At 44.1% G+C, this 15,038-nt stretch overlaps 1 protein-coding gene across 2 annotated transcripts in view; it reads right to left on the reverse strand.

Moving 5' to 3' along the window:
• POLQ (DNA polymerase theta) overlaps nt 1–15,038 on the reverse strand; it is a 367,236-nt gene that overhangs the window by 290,396 nt on the left and 61,802 nt on the right. For both annotated transcript variants that reach the window (XM_069202712.1, XM_069202711.1), the window contains exon 8: nt 4,287–4,446. In XM_069202712.1, the coding sequence (XP_069058813.1) occupies nt 4,287–4,446 (160 nt within the window). The remainder of the gene's footprint in view (nt 1–4,286; nt 4,447–15,038) is intronic.

The following is a 15,038-nucleotide window of genomic DNA, read 5'->3' on the forward strand; positions in this document are numbered from 1 at the left end:
TCCCTTTCTCGGTACACCATTCAGCAATGTCAGTGATCTTGCACCCAACCCTACAGTTGCAGAATTTCTGCAATTGTGAGTAGATCTTCCAAGCACAATATTCCATGAATTTAATCAAGATCAGGAATTTTCCTTTGAAAGGTGCTGTTTTTGCAAAATACACTTCAACGTAGGTCTTTGAAAACATTCTTTATTTGGGCTTCAAGCAGCTACATGTTTATATATTCCAGATTTGCATAATGTTAACATATGGTGTTTATTCATATTCAAGAGACATCGATACTGGGAAAAAAGAACGTTTTGGTGCAGGCAACTCATTTATATTTGAATAACTGGGTTACAATAAATATGGACAGGGGTACACAAATCTGGAAATGGACACCACTAGAGAGGCAATGGTGGTTAATGTGGTGTGGAGATTTTACCCAACGGAACCCCGGTACTCCATCACACGTTAAATACGCATCACAACATTTTTAATTACCAAGTGCGTCCAACAATATGTGATGGGAGACAGCAGTGCCAAAGCACTGAGGTATGAAGCAAGAGGCTTAATGGTTCATGCATAATTCATCTGTGAACTCAGCCAAGTGTCCATCTCCATCTGTGGTGCGAGTCAGGTTGTTTCTACTCCTATGGAGGCACAAAAGAGAGCATATGGTAGGTGGATGCCAAGGTTAGGATAATTTTGTAACTTTTGTACAAAAAAGGGACTTGCTGTAGCAAATGAGAAAGTTCCACTAATTCATTGTAAGCCACTGAGGGCCACTTAGATGGGTAAAAATTGTGTCCAGCAGATTTTGATTTGCGGCTGAATTCTTTGCCCCAGGAAACAGCAGGATAACGTTTCGATAGCCATTCAGTTCAGAGTTGAAGGATCACCTAAAAATGTGTGTGTGAGGTTAAAAGAACAGAAAGTGTCATGCCATGCTTGGTATCTCATATAAGTGTTGCACCAACAAACCCTATGAGAACAGGGTCAGTAGGACAGCTCTACACACAGCACAGAGACAAACAGGTCGCACAATACAAATTACGTCTTATTTGCATAATGTGCTGCCATAGCAGCAAACATGCTTTTTATGTCAGTTAAAACAGCTTCATTGGTCTGGTAGACGTATGCAAGTCCTGCACAGGCTGGTACTTCTGGTTACAATGTGGCAACTCAGAGGCTGAGTCTTTGGTGACAATGAGGCCACACACAGGCCAATACTTGTGTGATTATGCCGACACAAAGGCTGGTTTTCTTGACTCAATCACAGGGCTGGCCAGGCCTCAGCAATCACGATCTCAATCTTCGTTGTTCCTGCTCAGAACCACCATGGAGGGACAGGCACCAGGGTCCACAGATCACTCTCTGCAGTCTTCTGGGTGCCCCAATGACACAGGGCAAGGGGCACTTTGCTCCTTCTGGACAGTCACAACTCCTGCAGGGTTTGAAGGGTCCTACCCCCTCTCAGCAGACAGGCTTCTATGCAGTTCAAAATAGATATAAAGTCCTTCCTGGACTCCGGTGATGTCCTCTCACCTCTGAAAAGTTGGCTGTCAGGCAGTGCTCTGAGTACTTTGTGAAACACTCCCTTTATTGGCCATAGGGAGGTCCTACATTTATGCACCAAAATCAGAAAGCAGGTGTGTATCCGCTATCTACATCTTGAACTAGTTCGGGATGGCTTTCTGTTGAAAAGTCCTTTCCAGGCTGCTCTCCAGACACAGCCTTTGTGTAGGGTGATACTTCTCACAGCAAGGTACTCCTAGCTTGCAGATTGCTCCCCCTATTAAAACGGAGTTTGGGTCAGGATCTCAGCTATCCCACGGCAGAGAGGTGCTACACTCATGTAACCGGAATTAAAATAGCAGAATTCTCCATGCAACTGTTCAAGATGTTCATTACCAAGACTGACTCTAAAATTCATCCTCCTATGAACACCTCAAAACCATCTTTGCATCCAAAAGAGATTCCAGTAAACAAGTCACAGAAGCTCTGGATCCCACTTCATTGAGAAATTAGGACAAAAGCTTTTCCCGGGCAATGCGGAACATGCCATCAACATTATGACCTTGTGAAAAATGCGACCAATCCAGAAACCAGTGGCCATAAAGCACTGCCAATGGCAGAGCGAAACTCAGTGCCTCTCTTGCGCCAATTGTTTAAGCAAAGGAAAACCCATCTTCTGCTCAAACATGTGTTGGGTAAGGCAACAGATCTGGCATTAAGATCATGGAAGGGAAAAACATAGCGGATTTTGGGGTCCTTAAATTTAAATATAACCTTACTGATAAAGGACTGTCAATGTACAATCAGCGGTCTTTAATCTTTCTATCCTTCATTATAAAGACATCTGGAGGTATTATCCACACGACAAGACTATATAGGATAACACAAAGCAACTTATCAGCTGCAAAAATGTATAAGCTTATCTCAAAGAAAGGCACTGATGAGATGAAGAGTCCTGATAAAATCAGATGCGCCAAGAACATGATTCCGAAACACAACTGAGTGAAGTTTGTATTGGCACTGCTTCATGGAAAATGGAATAATCCATATAAAGGAACATTGATGGAGCAGAAAACAAATGACTGCCTTTTGCAGGACACCAGTTATGGTGGCTAAATTTTCACTGAACTGAATCGGACTGTTGATGGCTTGTAGTTTACGGTCATTTGTTTTGGGAATGCCAGAGAGAAATTAGATTCTGGACTCAGGATTTTGAGTATATGGAATTGAAACTTGGGAATAAGTTGGAAAAATCTCGACATCTAGCACTGCTTCAATAAACAAAAATACGAGACTGACCGTTTTACTCTGTAGAAAAAATGCCTTGAGTGTGCACTAAGAAGTGCTAAGAAACACAATTTTGAAACTAGGGGAGTGTAGAGTAACACCAAAGATAGTAAACTAAGTTTTAGACCGAATTGTGCAAGCCAATTATGAGAAAGGCAAGAATATAAGCTGAAACAAATGGCTAAATAGGATACGTGGTAGACCTTTAATAAGTTATATGCAAGAATTATGTTTATTTTTTTCTTCCTCCTCCCACATTTAAATTGTGCTTTTTTTATTTAAAATATAGGTTACTTAATAACATGAGACTTCATGCTTGCAGTTACCTATTGTCACAACCCTTATTAACCAGTGTACATCTCTTGGCTCTACTTAACATCTTTGATCCAACAAACCCTGTGGGCAAAGTCACCAGCCACACTACGCAGGACCATACTTTTAGTTTCATTTAGTAACCTTTATTCATTGCCACACGGTTCACCACTTCTCACACACTAAATATTTCTCACCTCCCTGCCTGCTGGTAAATCAATCTGCTTCTCAAAGCACCAAGCACTACTTTCCCTACTTTCCAACATGCAAAACCTTAGATAAGAGGCTTAACCTCCCCCAAAAAGACAAGCTAATCGAGAAATGATCTCCAGCCAACTCCACCAACAAATATTACTAACTATTACAACACCAGTTGTAGGTTGTTTGTGTTTCGGTTCAAGGAGGATCTGGCCTTGCAGTTTGGGCTTGACTGTTCCCATGAGAAGCAGGGTCAACACTGATTTGCATATGGCCTGGTCCAAACTGGGGTGGCATGGTGGACAAAAAACAATGGATTGGGATGTGGCCCGAGCGACTGCCAGTGGCTGAGATTAATTCAAACATCCATCCATCACCTTCTTGTTTTTGCTCAAATTGATGAGGCACAAGTGGAATGATCTGCCTATAAGTGCAGTAGTGTGCCAACTACCCAGAAAGATTAACATATGTGTGCAATGTATTTTAGATATTCCCGCCACCATAATCCTCAACTTGTTCCCCAACCACCTTCTCCTAAAATTAGAAAAATATTTAAAAAAAACAAATGTTTCAAGATCGTCACATAAAAATTAATGTATATTTAATAATTGTAAACGTTGATCGACTGCTTAAAATTGTAATAAAAACTTGCATATTTTTCTATTTATGAAACGTTATATTTAAAATTAGGACTTTTTTGCTGCCTTAAAACACAAAATTCTAATACAATTCCTGTATTAAAAACATCACAGCAAAAATGTCTTGCTTCAAGGGTTTGTGGAAAAACATTTTAACAGTAAGACACATTAAGAGGAAAAAGGGTGACAGGAAGCAGGCTTGTGTACCCCATCCTCACTAATGCAGACCCTCTGACAGAGTTTCTGGAATAGGCAATACAATGGGATGAACTTGCACTTTAGAAGGAACATCTACAGTGCATGTTACTGCTGCCTGATGGCAATTCGGTCAGTAGAATGCACGCCTTTCATACCATCAGTGTGCTGCACGGTTCTGTGGTGCAAGTTGTAGAATTCTCGGGCTATGGTGTCGGCCAGCTTCTCACACCAGTTCTTAGATGGACAAAAGATCAAAATAGAGTGACCATCACAAACTGTCTCGTAACAAAGGCCGACAATCTGATCTTCGTCACCCTGTAGGAAAAGGAGACAGTTATCAGGTACTTAATAGAATAATATTGCCACGTAATATCAAGATTTTAAGTAAACAACACCAAACATACTCAATTTACTGTGTGATCTTAATCATGCCACTGAGAAAACACCATTAGGTTTTCTCATCTACTCAATGTACATTTTTAACCTTTTATGCCAAAAAAAGTTACAAAAAAAAAAAAAAAAGATTAAGGTACTTACCCTTTTTAACAGCTAAGTTTCATGTACAGCCTTAAAGAATGTCAACATTTCAAGGGAATTTCTCAGACAGTCTAAAGTCTCAGTAAGTCTATCATTGCATCATTGAATTCTGTTTAGGTCTCTTGATAGTGAAAGACTTAACAGTACATCAACTGAAAACGGATTTCCTTTACTTTTTAGGCATTTCAAGCATTTTCTCTATTCCTTGAAATATAAGGGACCACTTAGCAATATACAAGAGGAGATTGCTAGAGTAACTCTCAAACCAAAATTCTTGGTACTCTGTTTGATGTTGATTTCACAAGCCTACTTGAATGTCTGACATAACTTGGTCTTGAAGTCAAGCACTGGCTCAAGGAGCTGATGGGAAGATGCCTACCTTATTAACAGATCCCACCTCATCCTCATGAGCACGTCATGATTTGATCCATTCCCTGTGACCTTTGCAGTACTCCAAGAAACCTGGCTATCTCCAACAATCTTAACCCTCAAGAACCTCATCCATCATTCAAACAACTTTCAACTCCACTTAAGGATTATATCTGGAAATTACACTACCCTAAACAAAGATTGTCCCATCAAAATCTAATATTAGCTGTCTGGGGAGTACTTAGAACTCAAATCCTTTCAAGACACAGTTTCTGCAAATCTCCAAAATCACCATAAGATTATGTGCCAGAATGGCTCTCGGAACTACAATCATCCTCAGAACAACATCGAAAAACTGGCAGCTTGAGCCCAATGCATCGTACTCTGCAAAGTAAAAGCTGTGAAGGAGATTGCAGAACAAATGCTGGATCTATATGACCTCACGGAAGCAATGCTTTGATCCCCAGTGTCCCATGATCATATCGAGGGTGTCATTTTCATATTGTTGCCTGACTGGTTAAAGGTCTCGGGATGTATGATAGACTTATACCTACTTAACATATCTTCCTTCACTTCCTCTGGCAGCCCACATCAGCTTGTCTGTGGCATCACGTACACAGTGTTAAACTCAATCACACCACAATATCTGAAAAGCAACATCAAGATCTTCAAACTGGCATACTAACACTCACAGCAAAAACCTCAGACTCAAGACAAATGTATGAAAAGGAAGCCGACACACCAAAGCTTGGTCTTGCTACATTCCTCGGATTTGGAACTAAAGCTCAACCCAGTCTCAAGAAGCTCCCACACTCCTGCTTGCCAAGTAAATCATGAAGACCCTCTTCTTCAAACATTAATATCTCAACCGCTTATAAATCTACAGTTGATGGTCCCCAGATGCCTGCAATGCGGATCTTGCTTGCATCGACTCCTCATGGTCATTCTCAGGGATCCATCTCTTAGTCCTTTTTGCAATCCTCTGTTGCGTTGCAGCTAGGGTTTCACTATACAATTCCCCCAGACAAAAGGTATATGCGTAACATATTTAATATTTAACAGTCCTCAGAGTAGCAATAAAGATAGAATATCCATCCAGAGTTGTTTTTTGTTTAAAAAGAACAGCACTTTCATAACACCATGAAGATATATGGCTATATTTGAGAGGGTAAAAGAGTTTACAAGGTATGTATATTTACTCTATCTTCAACATTAGACAGGTTATCTACACCACTTTGACCAATAGATTCGGATCTGTCATACATGAAAGCACTATAAAATACACTGCTTTCACCAGACACTCGAACAGGGTCCATAAATAGTAATTGAGGTTTATTCACAAAGGGAAATTTCTGCGTGGAGATCTAGGCAGTCAGAGGTTTACACCTATCCTAAGGCACAGATTTCCACCTTTGCTTTGACTTACAAGTCTCTACTCCATCAAATGAGGGTGCAGAGCCTCTTATGACCGAATTTAGAACCATCATTTTATTACAAAAATTTTATGCCTGCAGATTTATCCCCAACCCTAGGGCAGACTGCTCCCAATGGAAAGGAATAGAGGAACACCAAACATTTGACCCAAAGCTTGCACAACTCAAATACATTATGCATAAACAACAAAAGCAATTAGAACTTTCTTAACCAACTCTTCACTGAGGGTGTCCCCAACTAACAGGGTGCAACACATCAGATCTAGGATCTTAGATGTATTCCACCCCATTTCAGAGGATGGGGAACTTCGCTGAGAAGGGACCAGGCATTGCAGTTACCTTTATTTTTAATCAGTACATGGAACCGCATGGTTGCCCCCTCATAAAACTTCTTACAAATACATAAATTGCAATAACTTTCAGGTTTTGACGGGAATGATAAAGTCCTACCTGTTAAATCACCCCACCCCTGGCAAGATTAGGGTTGTTGAATGTTTGTGAAGCCTGGGTGGAATGTGTATATTCTAATCTAGTAAAGAATATTTTTTATTAGATTTAATGTTACTATTTTACCTTTCCACCTTGCAGTATCAGATGTCTTTGTTTTAAGAGAAGCATTATATGACTTACATGTTATAAAATTCACTACAAAAATAAAGGTTACAGGGACAATATAGTTAGTTTCAGATTTTACACAAACAAAACCTTAGATTTGCAGCAGTTATAGTTATAATTATCTCAAGAAACTATATCTTGTGTCCTAAGGTAACTATAATGAACAGTTTTCTCATCCATATCTTTGTTGCAAAGGTTGCAGTGATGTTATCAATGATGTCATAGAAGATGTCATGGCTGATGAAATATGTGAGGTAATTAGCAGGGCATTTAAAGAGCACAAGTTATAGTTACCTTACGGCACGAGTATAGTTTCTTGAGTTAAGTTTAACTATGGTTTTGTGTGTGTGTATAATCTCAACCCAACTATAACTTCCCTGTAACCTTTGGATTTTTCAGTGAATTTAGTGGGTTTTTATTTTTTAGGCAAAATAATATTTAATTACCACATGTTTATCCAACAGCTGCGCATGGCTGAAGTGGCCAACACCCTGCTTCCAGCCAACCCTACGCTGCACACAGCCTTTGGCTGTGCACAGTGAGGGGGTTGTCCGCTTGGCCTGGCATTTGGCCAGGCCCTGCAGCCAACCCTACGCATGCAGCCAACACCATGCTGTGGGCCTGTGAATGGGTGTGTGAGTGGTTGTATAGGTGAGAATAGGTGTGTGCAGTTGTGCACACCAAATTACAAAAAGCACTCTTTCTGGACCAAGATGTGGCTTTCTGCCAAATTTGGTATAATTCCGCTCAGTGAACTGGGCTGTACTTGTGTCTAAAATCCCTATTGGAAATTGCATGTGGAGAATGTGTTTTGGGATCCCCTCCCCCCTTTTTCTCAGCCTCCACTTGGCGAATCACTTTGAAACTTTCTAAACAGCCGCTGAAGTAAGTGGCAAACGAGTTTCAAACATTTTGTGAAGATTTGGCAAATGGAGCCAAATTAATTAGCAAAACAAAAACAAGCATTTTCAATGCAACGGGTCTCGCGTTTGCTCGTGTTAGAGGTGATAGCGTTGTAAACTCCTAACCCGACTTTTCACTGGTAATGAAACCTATTGGCAAAAGTGCATTTATGTATGTAACCCGAAAAAGTGCAATTAACTGTGTAACAGGGCCGATATTATGTAAAGTGCTTGACTTCTGCCATGCCAGACTGCGCTGGGAAAATAGAGAAAAAGTAGTCCACGAGCCGGACAGAAAACAGCGAGCCTTGCATGTTTTCAGTACTTGGTCGATGCGCTCGAGGAGGGCTATCCACCGGAAAAGGCATGACATATGCATGCCTTCCACTAATAAAATCAAGCACATTCTAACAGACAAGCCAATGACAGACACTGACGTGACGTGGACAGGGCTCCGAGCCCTTTTTAATTACTAAAGCGTCTCGCTTAGCGAAACGCAGGCTCGACCGTAAAAAGCCTTTACTATGGAAACTATGTCCTAACTATAACCACGTAATGGCGAACACCAGTTGGTAATAAAAGTAATGAATTATTACTTGTTACTAATTAAAATAATTTAAAATCAAAATTGTATGATTTTCAGAACAAATTTTTTAGATTTAGAATATTAAAAACATAGCATGTTAGATAAATGATATTAGAATTGTTTTGTATATGGTGTTAGTGTTATTCCCTGCCTCCACTGATTTCTATGAGAGTTTTCTAGTACCAGAAATTAAATTACTTCAAGGCTTAGCGGGAGTATCTTTGAGCTTCTTTTGTCAGTAGTACTGGTGGGTTAGATGTTTGTGTAAGTTTTGTAATCTGCAATTGTCCTACTCATTTGAAGGTTTTTTTTTGTATTTCAAGGTTTCTCCATAAACCACCCTTAAATTTCCCTACAAACTTCCCATTTTGATGTAAGTTTCCCAATTTTCCATCCAGCCCTCCTTGTCCATACCACATTCACCAGAAATCCGCATGTAGAAATTTCCGTAGAAAAGAATGCGGCAGAGATTCGCAAATAGCATTTGTAAATATGGGAAGTACCATTACTGGAGTACTCAAAATGCATTTGTGAATAGGCCTTACTATAATACAGATTGTGCTCAGACTATTACATAGCAAACAATTCACTTTCATTTAATTCTGAAGTGCTTAGAAGTCATGTAATGCCGTAGGAGCTTGTGGACTTTCTTTGGCCTCCATTCTGAATGACACCTTCTAATAACTTATAGGTTACTTCACGATACATGTTGACCGAGCCAGCGCTCTTTAAAATACCACTTTGTAAGATTGATACCAGCTGATACTCAAATGCTCTCCCCTCCCAACAAAACATTGCACAATTGATATTAAAAATGGTTATTTGGATAAAATGCACGCATTTTGCATCTAGTTTGTAACTGTTTGATATGCAGAAGAAATTAGACTGATGAGTCCAAATGTTTAAATTTTTGTCTGCAATCCACGTGCAGTAAATTGTCCATACAACCTGTTATTTGGTTTTGGGATACACTTTACAAATGCAGGCATGTGATGTACTGACTGGTTGACCAAAAGTCCCTGAGAAGTAGTCAGTTGTGGTTGAATTCACCATTAACAATTGAATGTCCTCTGTAATAATCGCAGATGTTTTCATAAACTGCAAAATGTCACATAAAGAAGAGAGTCAATCCAGTCATATTCGACCCCTACTGTCTCCAACATTTTACAATCTCCCTTTCATTGGTCACATTTTTTCACAGTCTTTTAGTTTGGAGTTTGAACAGTCATTGCTTGATTAGTGAAAAATGTAAAGAGTGTCTGCTTGTTAATCTGCTGTCCCATTGTTACAGGACAGCAAGGCCTACTCCCACAGAGCTGGCGAGAGAATGAGACTGTGTGTGAGAGAGAGACAGACAGAAATGCAGAACGACAAACGAAAACCAACTATTTCCAAAATTCCCTTTTGAAATGTGCTTCCTGCACACTGATCTTTTCACGAAATGAATCATGCTGGAAGCAAGTACATGGATGATCTGTTGCATTTGAGGCACATGATACCTGGAAATGGGAGGGGGCAGCAGGTGGAGCTGGGAGTCCTAACAGTAAAAAGGATATTGCAAGTTGCCTCTACGTTCCAAGACCATAAAACTCCACCAAGACTTGAAATACTCTTATAACACATCGTTGAGGATATATTTACCATTATATGGTGCACACTACAAACTGGATTATCTCTTGGCAGTATATAATAGTTAAGATTTATCCAACTAAAAAGTAATCATGTCATCAATTTTGGCAAGGTAAAAGGTTATAGTGACTAAGGAATTAAATCAGTGGCCAGCAAGTTCAACTGATCACTGCACCCTGCACCCGGCACCCTCTCTGCTTGGCTATTGTGCAAACTTTAAAACGGATTATGCTTGCTAAAAGGACGAATTAAGAATTACAATGCGATTTCTGCATTTAGGCTCCTCAATGAAACATTATTAAAGCCTAAATTACGGCAAACAGCTTCATTTTGATGAGGCTGATAACAGCATTTACTGGTCCATCTCTTCACTTTGGCCCAGAAACTTTGGGTGAAAGTCCAAGGCAATCTCTGAATTCAAAAAGGGAATGGATCTTTTAATTACCAATTCCCTTGCTAATTCTTCATTTCTTCATGGACCTTCACTTCAGGGTTCAGCTAGTAATGGGCTAGATCTTCCAAGCCCCCACAGTTACCACTATCCCGGCATCCCTGAGTCTATTTCAAGGGCAACTCGTAAAAGCATAAAGCAAACCAGGAATGCTTTATAACAAAAACTATTTTAGGGGGCATGGCCAAGATGGCGGAGAGGACGGATGCTCTGTGAAGAGCTCGGCTACAGGCCTCAAATGAATCCTGCATGATCCTGTTCTCTGGTGGTGGACGGAGCGTTGTCCCCCACAACAATGTTGTGTAAAAGGCACTGAAGGTGGAGAATGGTGCTGAGGCGCTTTGATCGTGCGCATATTCAGTCTGGAGGGAGGAGCAGCCTGCCGCGAGGTGGAGGACCTCCGACTGGGGCCGTTCCGAGGCGATCCAGGCGAGAGGCGACACGGAGCAGAGGCTGCTACTGGGACCCGAGGGTGACTTGTGAGCCTGCTAGCCCTGGATCGGCGGGGGTGGCGAGACTTGGCGGGTCGCGTGGTGTATGAACAACCACCCCGCCACATCCCCAAACCCAGGCTCACATTGAAGGCCTTCGGGAAATAGGACCGGCAACGGAGGATCGGAGAAGGGCAGGAGATACACCAAGCTGCAAGAAGTGGCGAGGACGGCCTACTCGGGGCGCTCGGAGGGAGAGCGACAGGTATGGGTGCACTGTTTCTCCTCCCCCACCTGGGAGTTTAATCCTTCTCAGCAGAGAAGAGAAGAGGTAGAGGAGCATCACACAAGGTACCAACAAAGACTTTGAACCCTATACTTGGAGAAATTTAGACTCAACGTCAGCTAGGAGAGGGCCTCTTGTCCCTGGGATCCACCCCCTGCGACCTGATGTCGGGCCGAGCGACCGGTGTGCGGCACCACCATATGGGCGGGGGAGCTGATGTGTGACTGGAGGGGCACCTTGAGACACCTGAATTGAATGGGGAGCATCAAGAACAGGCGCAAAGGGAACAGACGATTTTCAGAGACGCACTGGGGGCGCAACATGCCCTCCCCCACCCCCATGCGAGCAGGGATGGGGCAGGGATATCCAGTGATCCCAGGAGTGTACGCACAGGACCTGCAGAAACCCTCCACAGCATCGCCCAGTGTGACGACACAGGCATCATCCTGGAGCAGACACCCCGAAAGAGGCAGTGATCTTAGGCTGCCCACCTCAAGATAACGGAGGAACAGTGGGATTGCCCATAGTAGAATGCACCTTCCTCTTGAGGAGGGGCCTGCATGCATAGTGGGGCCCCAGGAGCTTCCAGATACTGTGCAGTTGACCAGCACAGCCCTTTTCTTTCAGCCGGGTAACTGGGTCACGCAACACCTAATAGCAGCGCTCCTGCATACTCAGCAGCGATGACAAAAGACAAAGAAAAATGCACACACACCCCCGTGGGCAGGGGAAAGTAGACAAGTATGCCTGAGTTGTCTACTCCATTGCAGGTGAAGATGGGTGTCCACCTGTACAGACAGGTCCGGACAACGCGGCTCTGCTGCAAGCCATAATCCTCCCTGGCTGCCTTGGAGGGTGGGATTGGCGAAATCAGATCGGAAGTCCCTCTCCTCCAACAGGACTTGAGAAATGTCTCAGAAAGAGTGACAAAAGCTGAAACAAGGATATCAGACTGGAGGAAGCGGTACACACCCTCAGAAAAGAGGTCACAGAGGTACTAGCAGTCAATAAGGATGTGGTGTGGCACACTGAAGACGCAGAAAACAGGGCGAGAAGGAACAATTTATGTTTTAGGGGATTTCCAGAGCACAGTCACGTTCCTGGGAGAGTGGCTTGCCCAGGTGTTCTCCAAAGAGAGATTCTCACCCTGTTGTGTTAGAACACACTCACTGCGCGCTGATTAAAAAACCACCACCAGGGGCCCCACTAAGATCAGTGATACCGCGGTTTTTAAACTATCAAGACCAGGACTTAATCTTGACTGAAGCCAGAAAACTGAAGGAGGTGTGATACGAAAATCCACTGATACAAATCTTCCCCGATTACGCAAGAGAAGTTCATCACCAGCTGTGCTCCTCTGATGCGGTGAAAGCCAAACTGCGCATTCTCCAATTACAATATATGCTCCTCTTCTCAGCCAAACAAAGTCATCTTCCAGGGACAGTCACACTTCTTCCAAACTCCGGAAGAGGCCAGGGAATGGCTCGAGGAGAGGCCGAGACTCACCAGTAGTGAGATGAGGAGGAAAACAGACTCCCCGCCAGTCCACGGGGGAGATGCCTATTTCAGGCCACAGCGGACACTCCAAAACATGGAACGCAATTCCAACAATCCTCAGATTCAGAAGCTGGCGCTAGAACGGCCACAAAGAGAAGCAAAGCAACTTGCCAATTAACAACTCAGACAGATGACTCATCTAGACCTTAAGAAGCTGAGATCCCTGACTCAATGCACCCTCCGGCGTCAGCCAGCGGCAGCACCAGCTTGATCCATGGACACAGCAACCACACTAGCTGCATTAAGCATAGAGCGACTGCCCATTGGTGTTTTGGGTTTTGAAGGCTGATATACGTTTCAAGTTGTGGTAATTTTACATGGGTAGGGTGGGAGTACAGACCTCTCCAGCCTCTTTGTGGAACAGTTCTTTGGTTGGGGATGACAAAATCTGCAGAGAACAGTGGGTGGTGGGCGGGGGATATTAGGAGTTTATAGGTTTGACGTTTACACAGGGCTCGGATATATGGAGACAGTGATCACACAACAAACACTACACTGTATTAATAGGTCGCGATGGGGCCCACAGGTCAGGGAAAGGTCAGCCACGCAATGCAGACTTCAGATACACATCCCTGATGGGTGAGACTAGTACATACACTGTGTTGTCCTGGAACATCAATGACCTAAGTAATAAAATTAAGCAGGGGTTGGTAGCGACATATATTAAAAAGCGTAAGCCAGACATAGGCCCTCATTCTGACCTTGGCGGGCGGCGGAGGCCGACCGCCAAAGTCCCGCCGTCAGGTTACCGTTCCGCGGTCGAAAGACCGCGGCGGTAATTCTGACTTTCCCGCTGGGCTGGCGGGCGGTCGCCTTCAGACCGCCAGCCAGCCCAGCGGGAAAGAGGCTTCCACGATGAAGCCGGCTCGGAATCGAGCCGGCGGAGTGGAAGCTGTGCGACGGGTGCAGTTGCACCCGTCGCGTATTTCACTGTCTGCGCAGCAGACAGTGAAATACATTTAGGGGTCCTCTTACGGGGGCCCCTGCAATGCCCATGCCAGTGGCATGGGCACTGCAGGGGCCCCCAGGGGCCCCGCGACCCCCCCTACCGCCATCCGGATCTCGGCGGTCCGACCGCCGGGATCTGGATGGCGGTAGGGGGGGTCGGAATCCCCGCGGCGGTGCAGCAAGCTGCGCCGCCGCGGAGGACTCAATGGGGCCGCGGTACACTGGCGGGACCCCGCCAGTGGTGCCGGTCCGACCGCGGCTTTACCGCCGCGGTCGGAATCCCCATTGGAGCACCGCCGGCCTGTCGGCGGTGCTCCCGCGGTCCTCCGCCCTGGCGGTCAAAGACCGCCAGGGTCAGAATGACCCCCATAGTCTTCCTCCAGGGAACCATCCCAAGGACCCATACTGTATCTTTACTGGTAGGGGGTGCATTCTGTTATTGCACATGCCGGATTAACCACTGGGTCCAGAGGGGTGGCGGTCCTAATCAGGAGATCCCCCTCCTTTCAGACCACTAGAGTTTGGAGAGATCCCGCCAGAACTATTGTAGCGGTCCAAGGATGGTGGGGTAGACAAGAGATGGCGTTAGTAAGTGTTTACGCCTCACCTTGACTTCAACAGCAGACTTACGCTAAGGTGGCAGAGGTCCTACTAGAATCAAACTCGCCCCTTCACCTAATATAGGGTGACTTTACTGATATCATTAGCCCCAAGCAGGACCAATCACAACACACAGCAACTTCCACACATGGTGACCTCCTTAGGTTTGACTGGCCTCTGGTGACACGGCCACCCTGGATTGTATCCTGGCTCCTGCAGGTGAAGTGGCAGTGATATAGGAAGCAGAATATTTTGCGAGAGGGCTGTCAGATCATTCCCCTCTGTGGCTAGCAATTGGGACCTGGCCGCATAAAGAGAGGGGCTGCTGGAGGCTGAATGCCTGGTAGTTAAAAGATAAGGAGATAACTCAGGCAGCGAGGGTTGAAACTGAGTTATACTTTAAGGAAACTAAAGACTCAGTGGCCTCTGCGATCACGATTTGGGAGGCCTACAAGGCAATTCTCAGAGACAGGGCCCAAAATATTATAGCACAAAAACTGAAGGGGGAAAAGGTGAGACATGGAGATGATAGACAAACAATTGCTTGACTCAGAGAGAAACCC

The sequence above is a fragment of the Pleurodeles waltl genome, chromosome 8, assembly GCF_031143425.1.
Source record: "Pleurodeles waltl isolate 20211129_DDA chromosome 8, aPleWal1.hap1.20221129, whole genome shotgun sequence".
Taxonomy (NCBI): Eukaryota; Metazoa; Chordata; class Amphibia; order Caudata; family Salamandridae; genus Pleurodeles; species Pleurodeles waltl.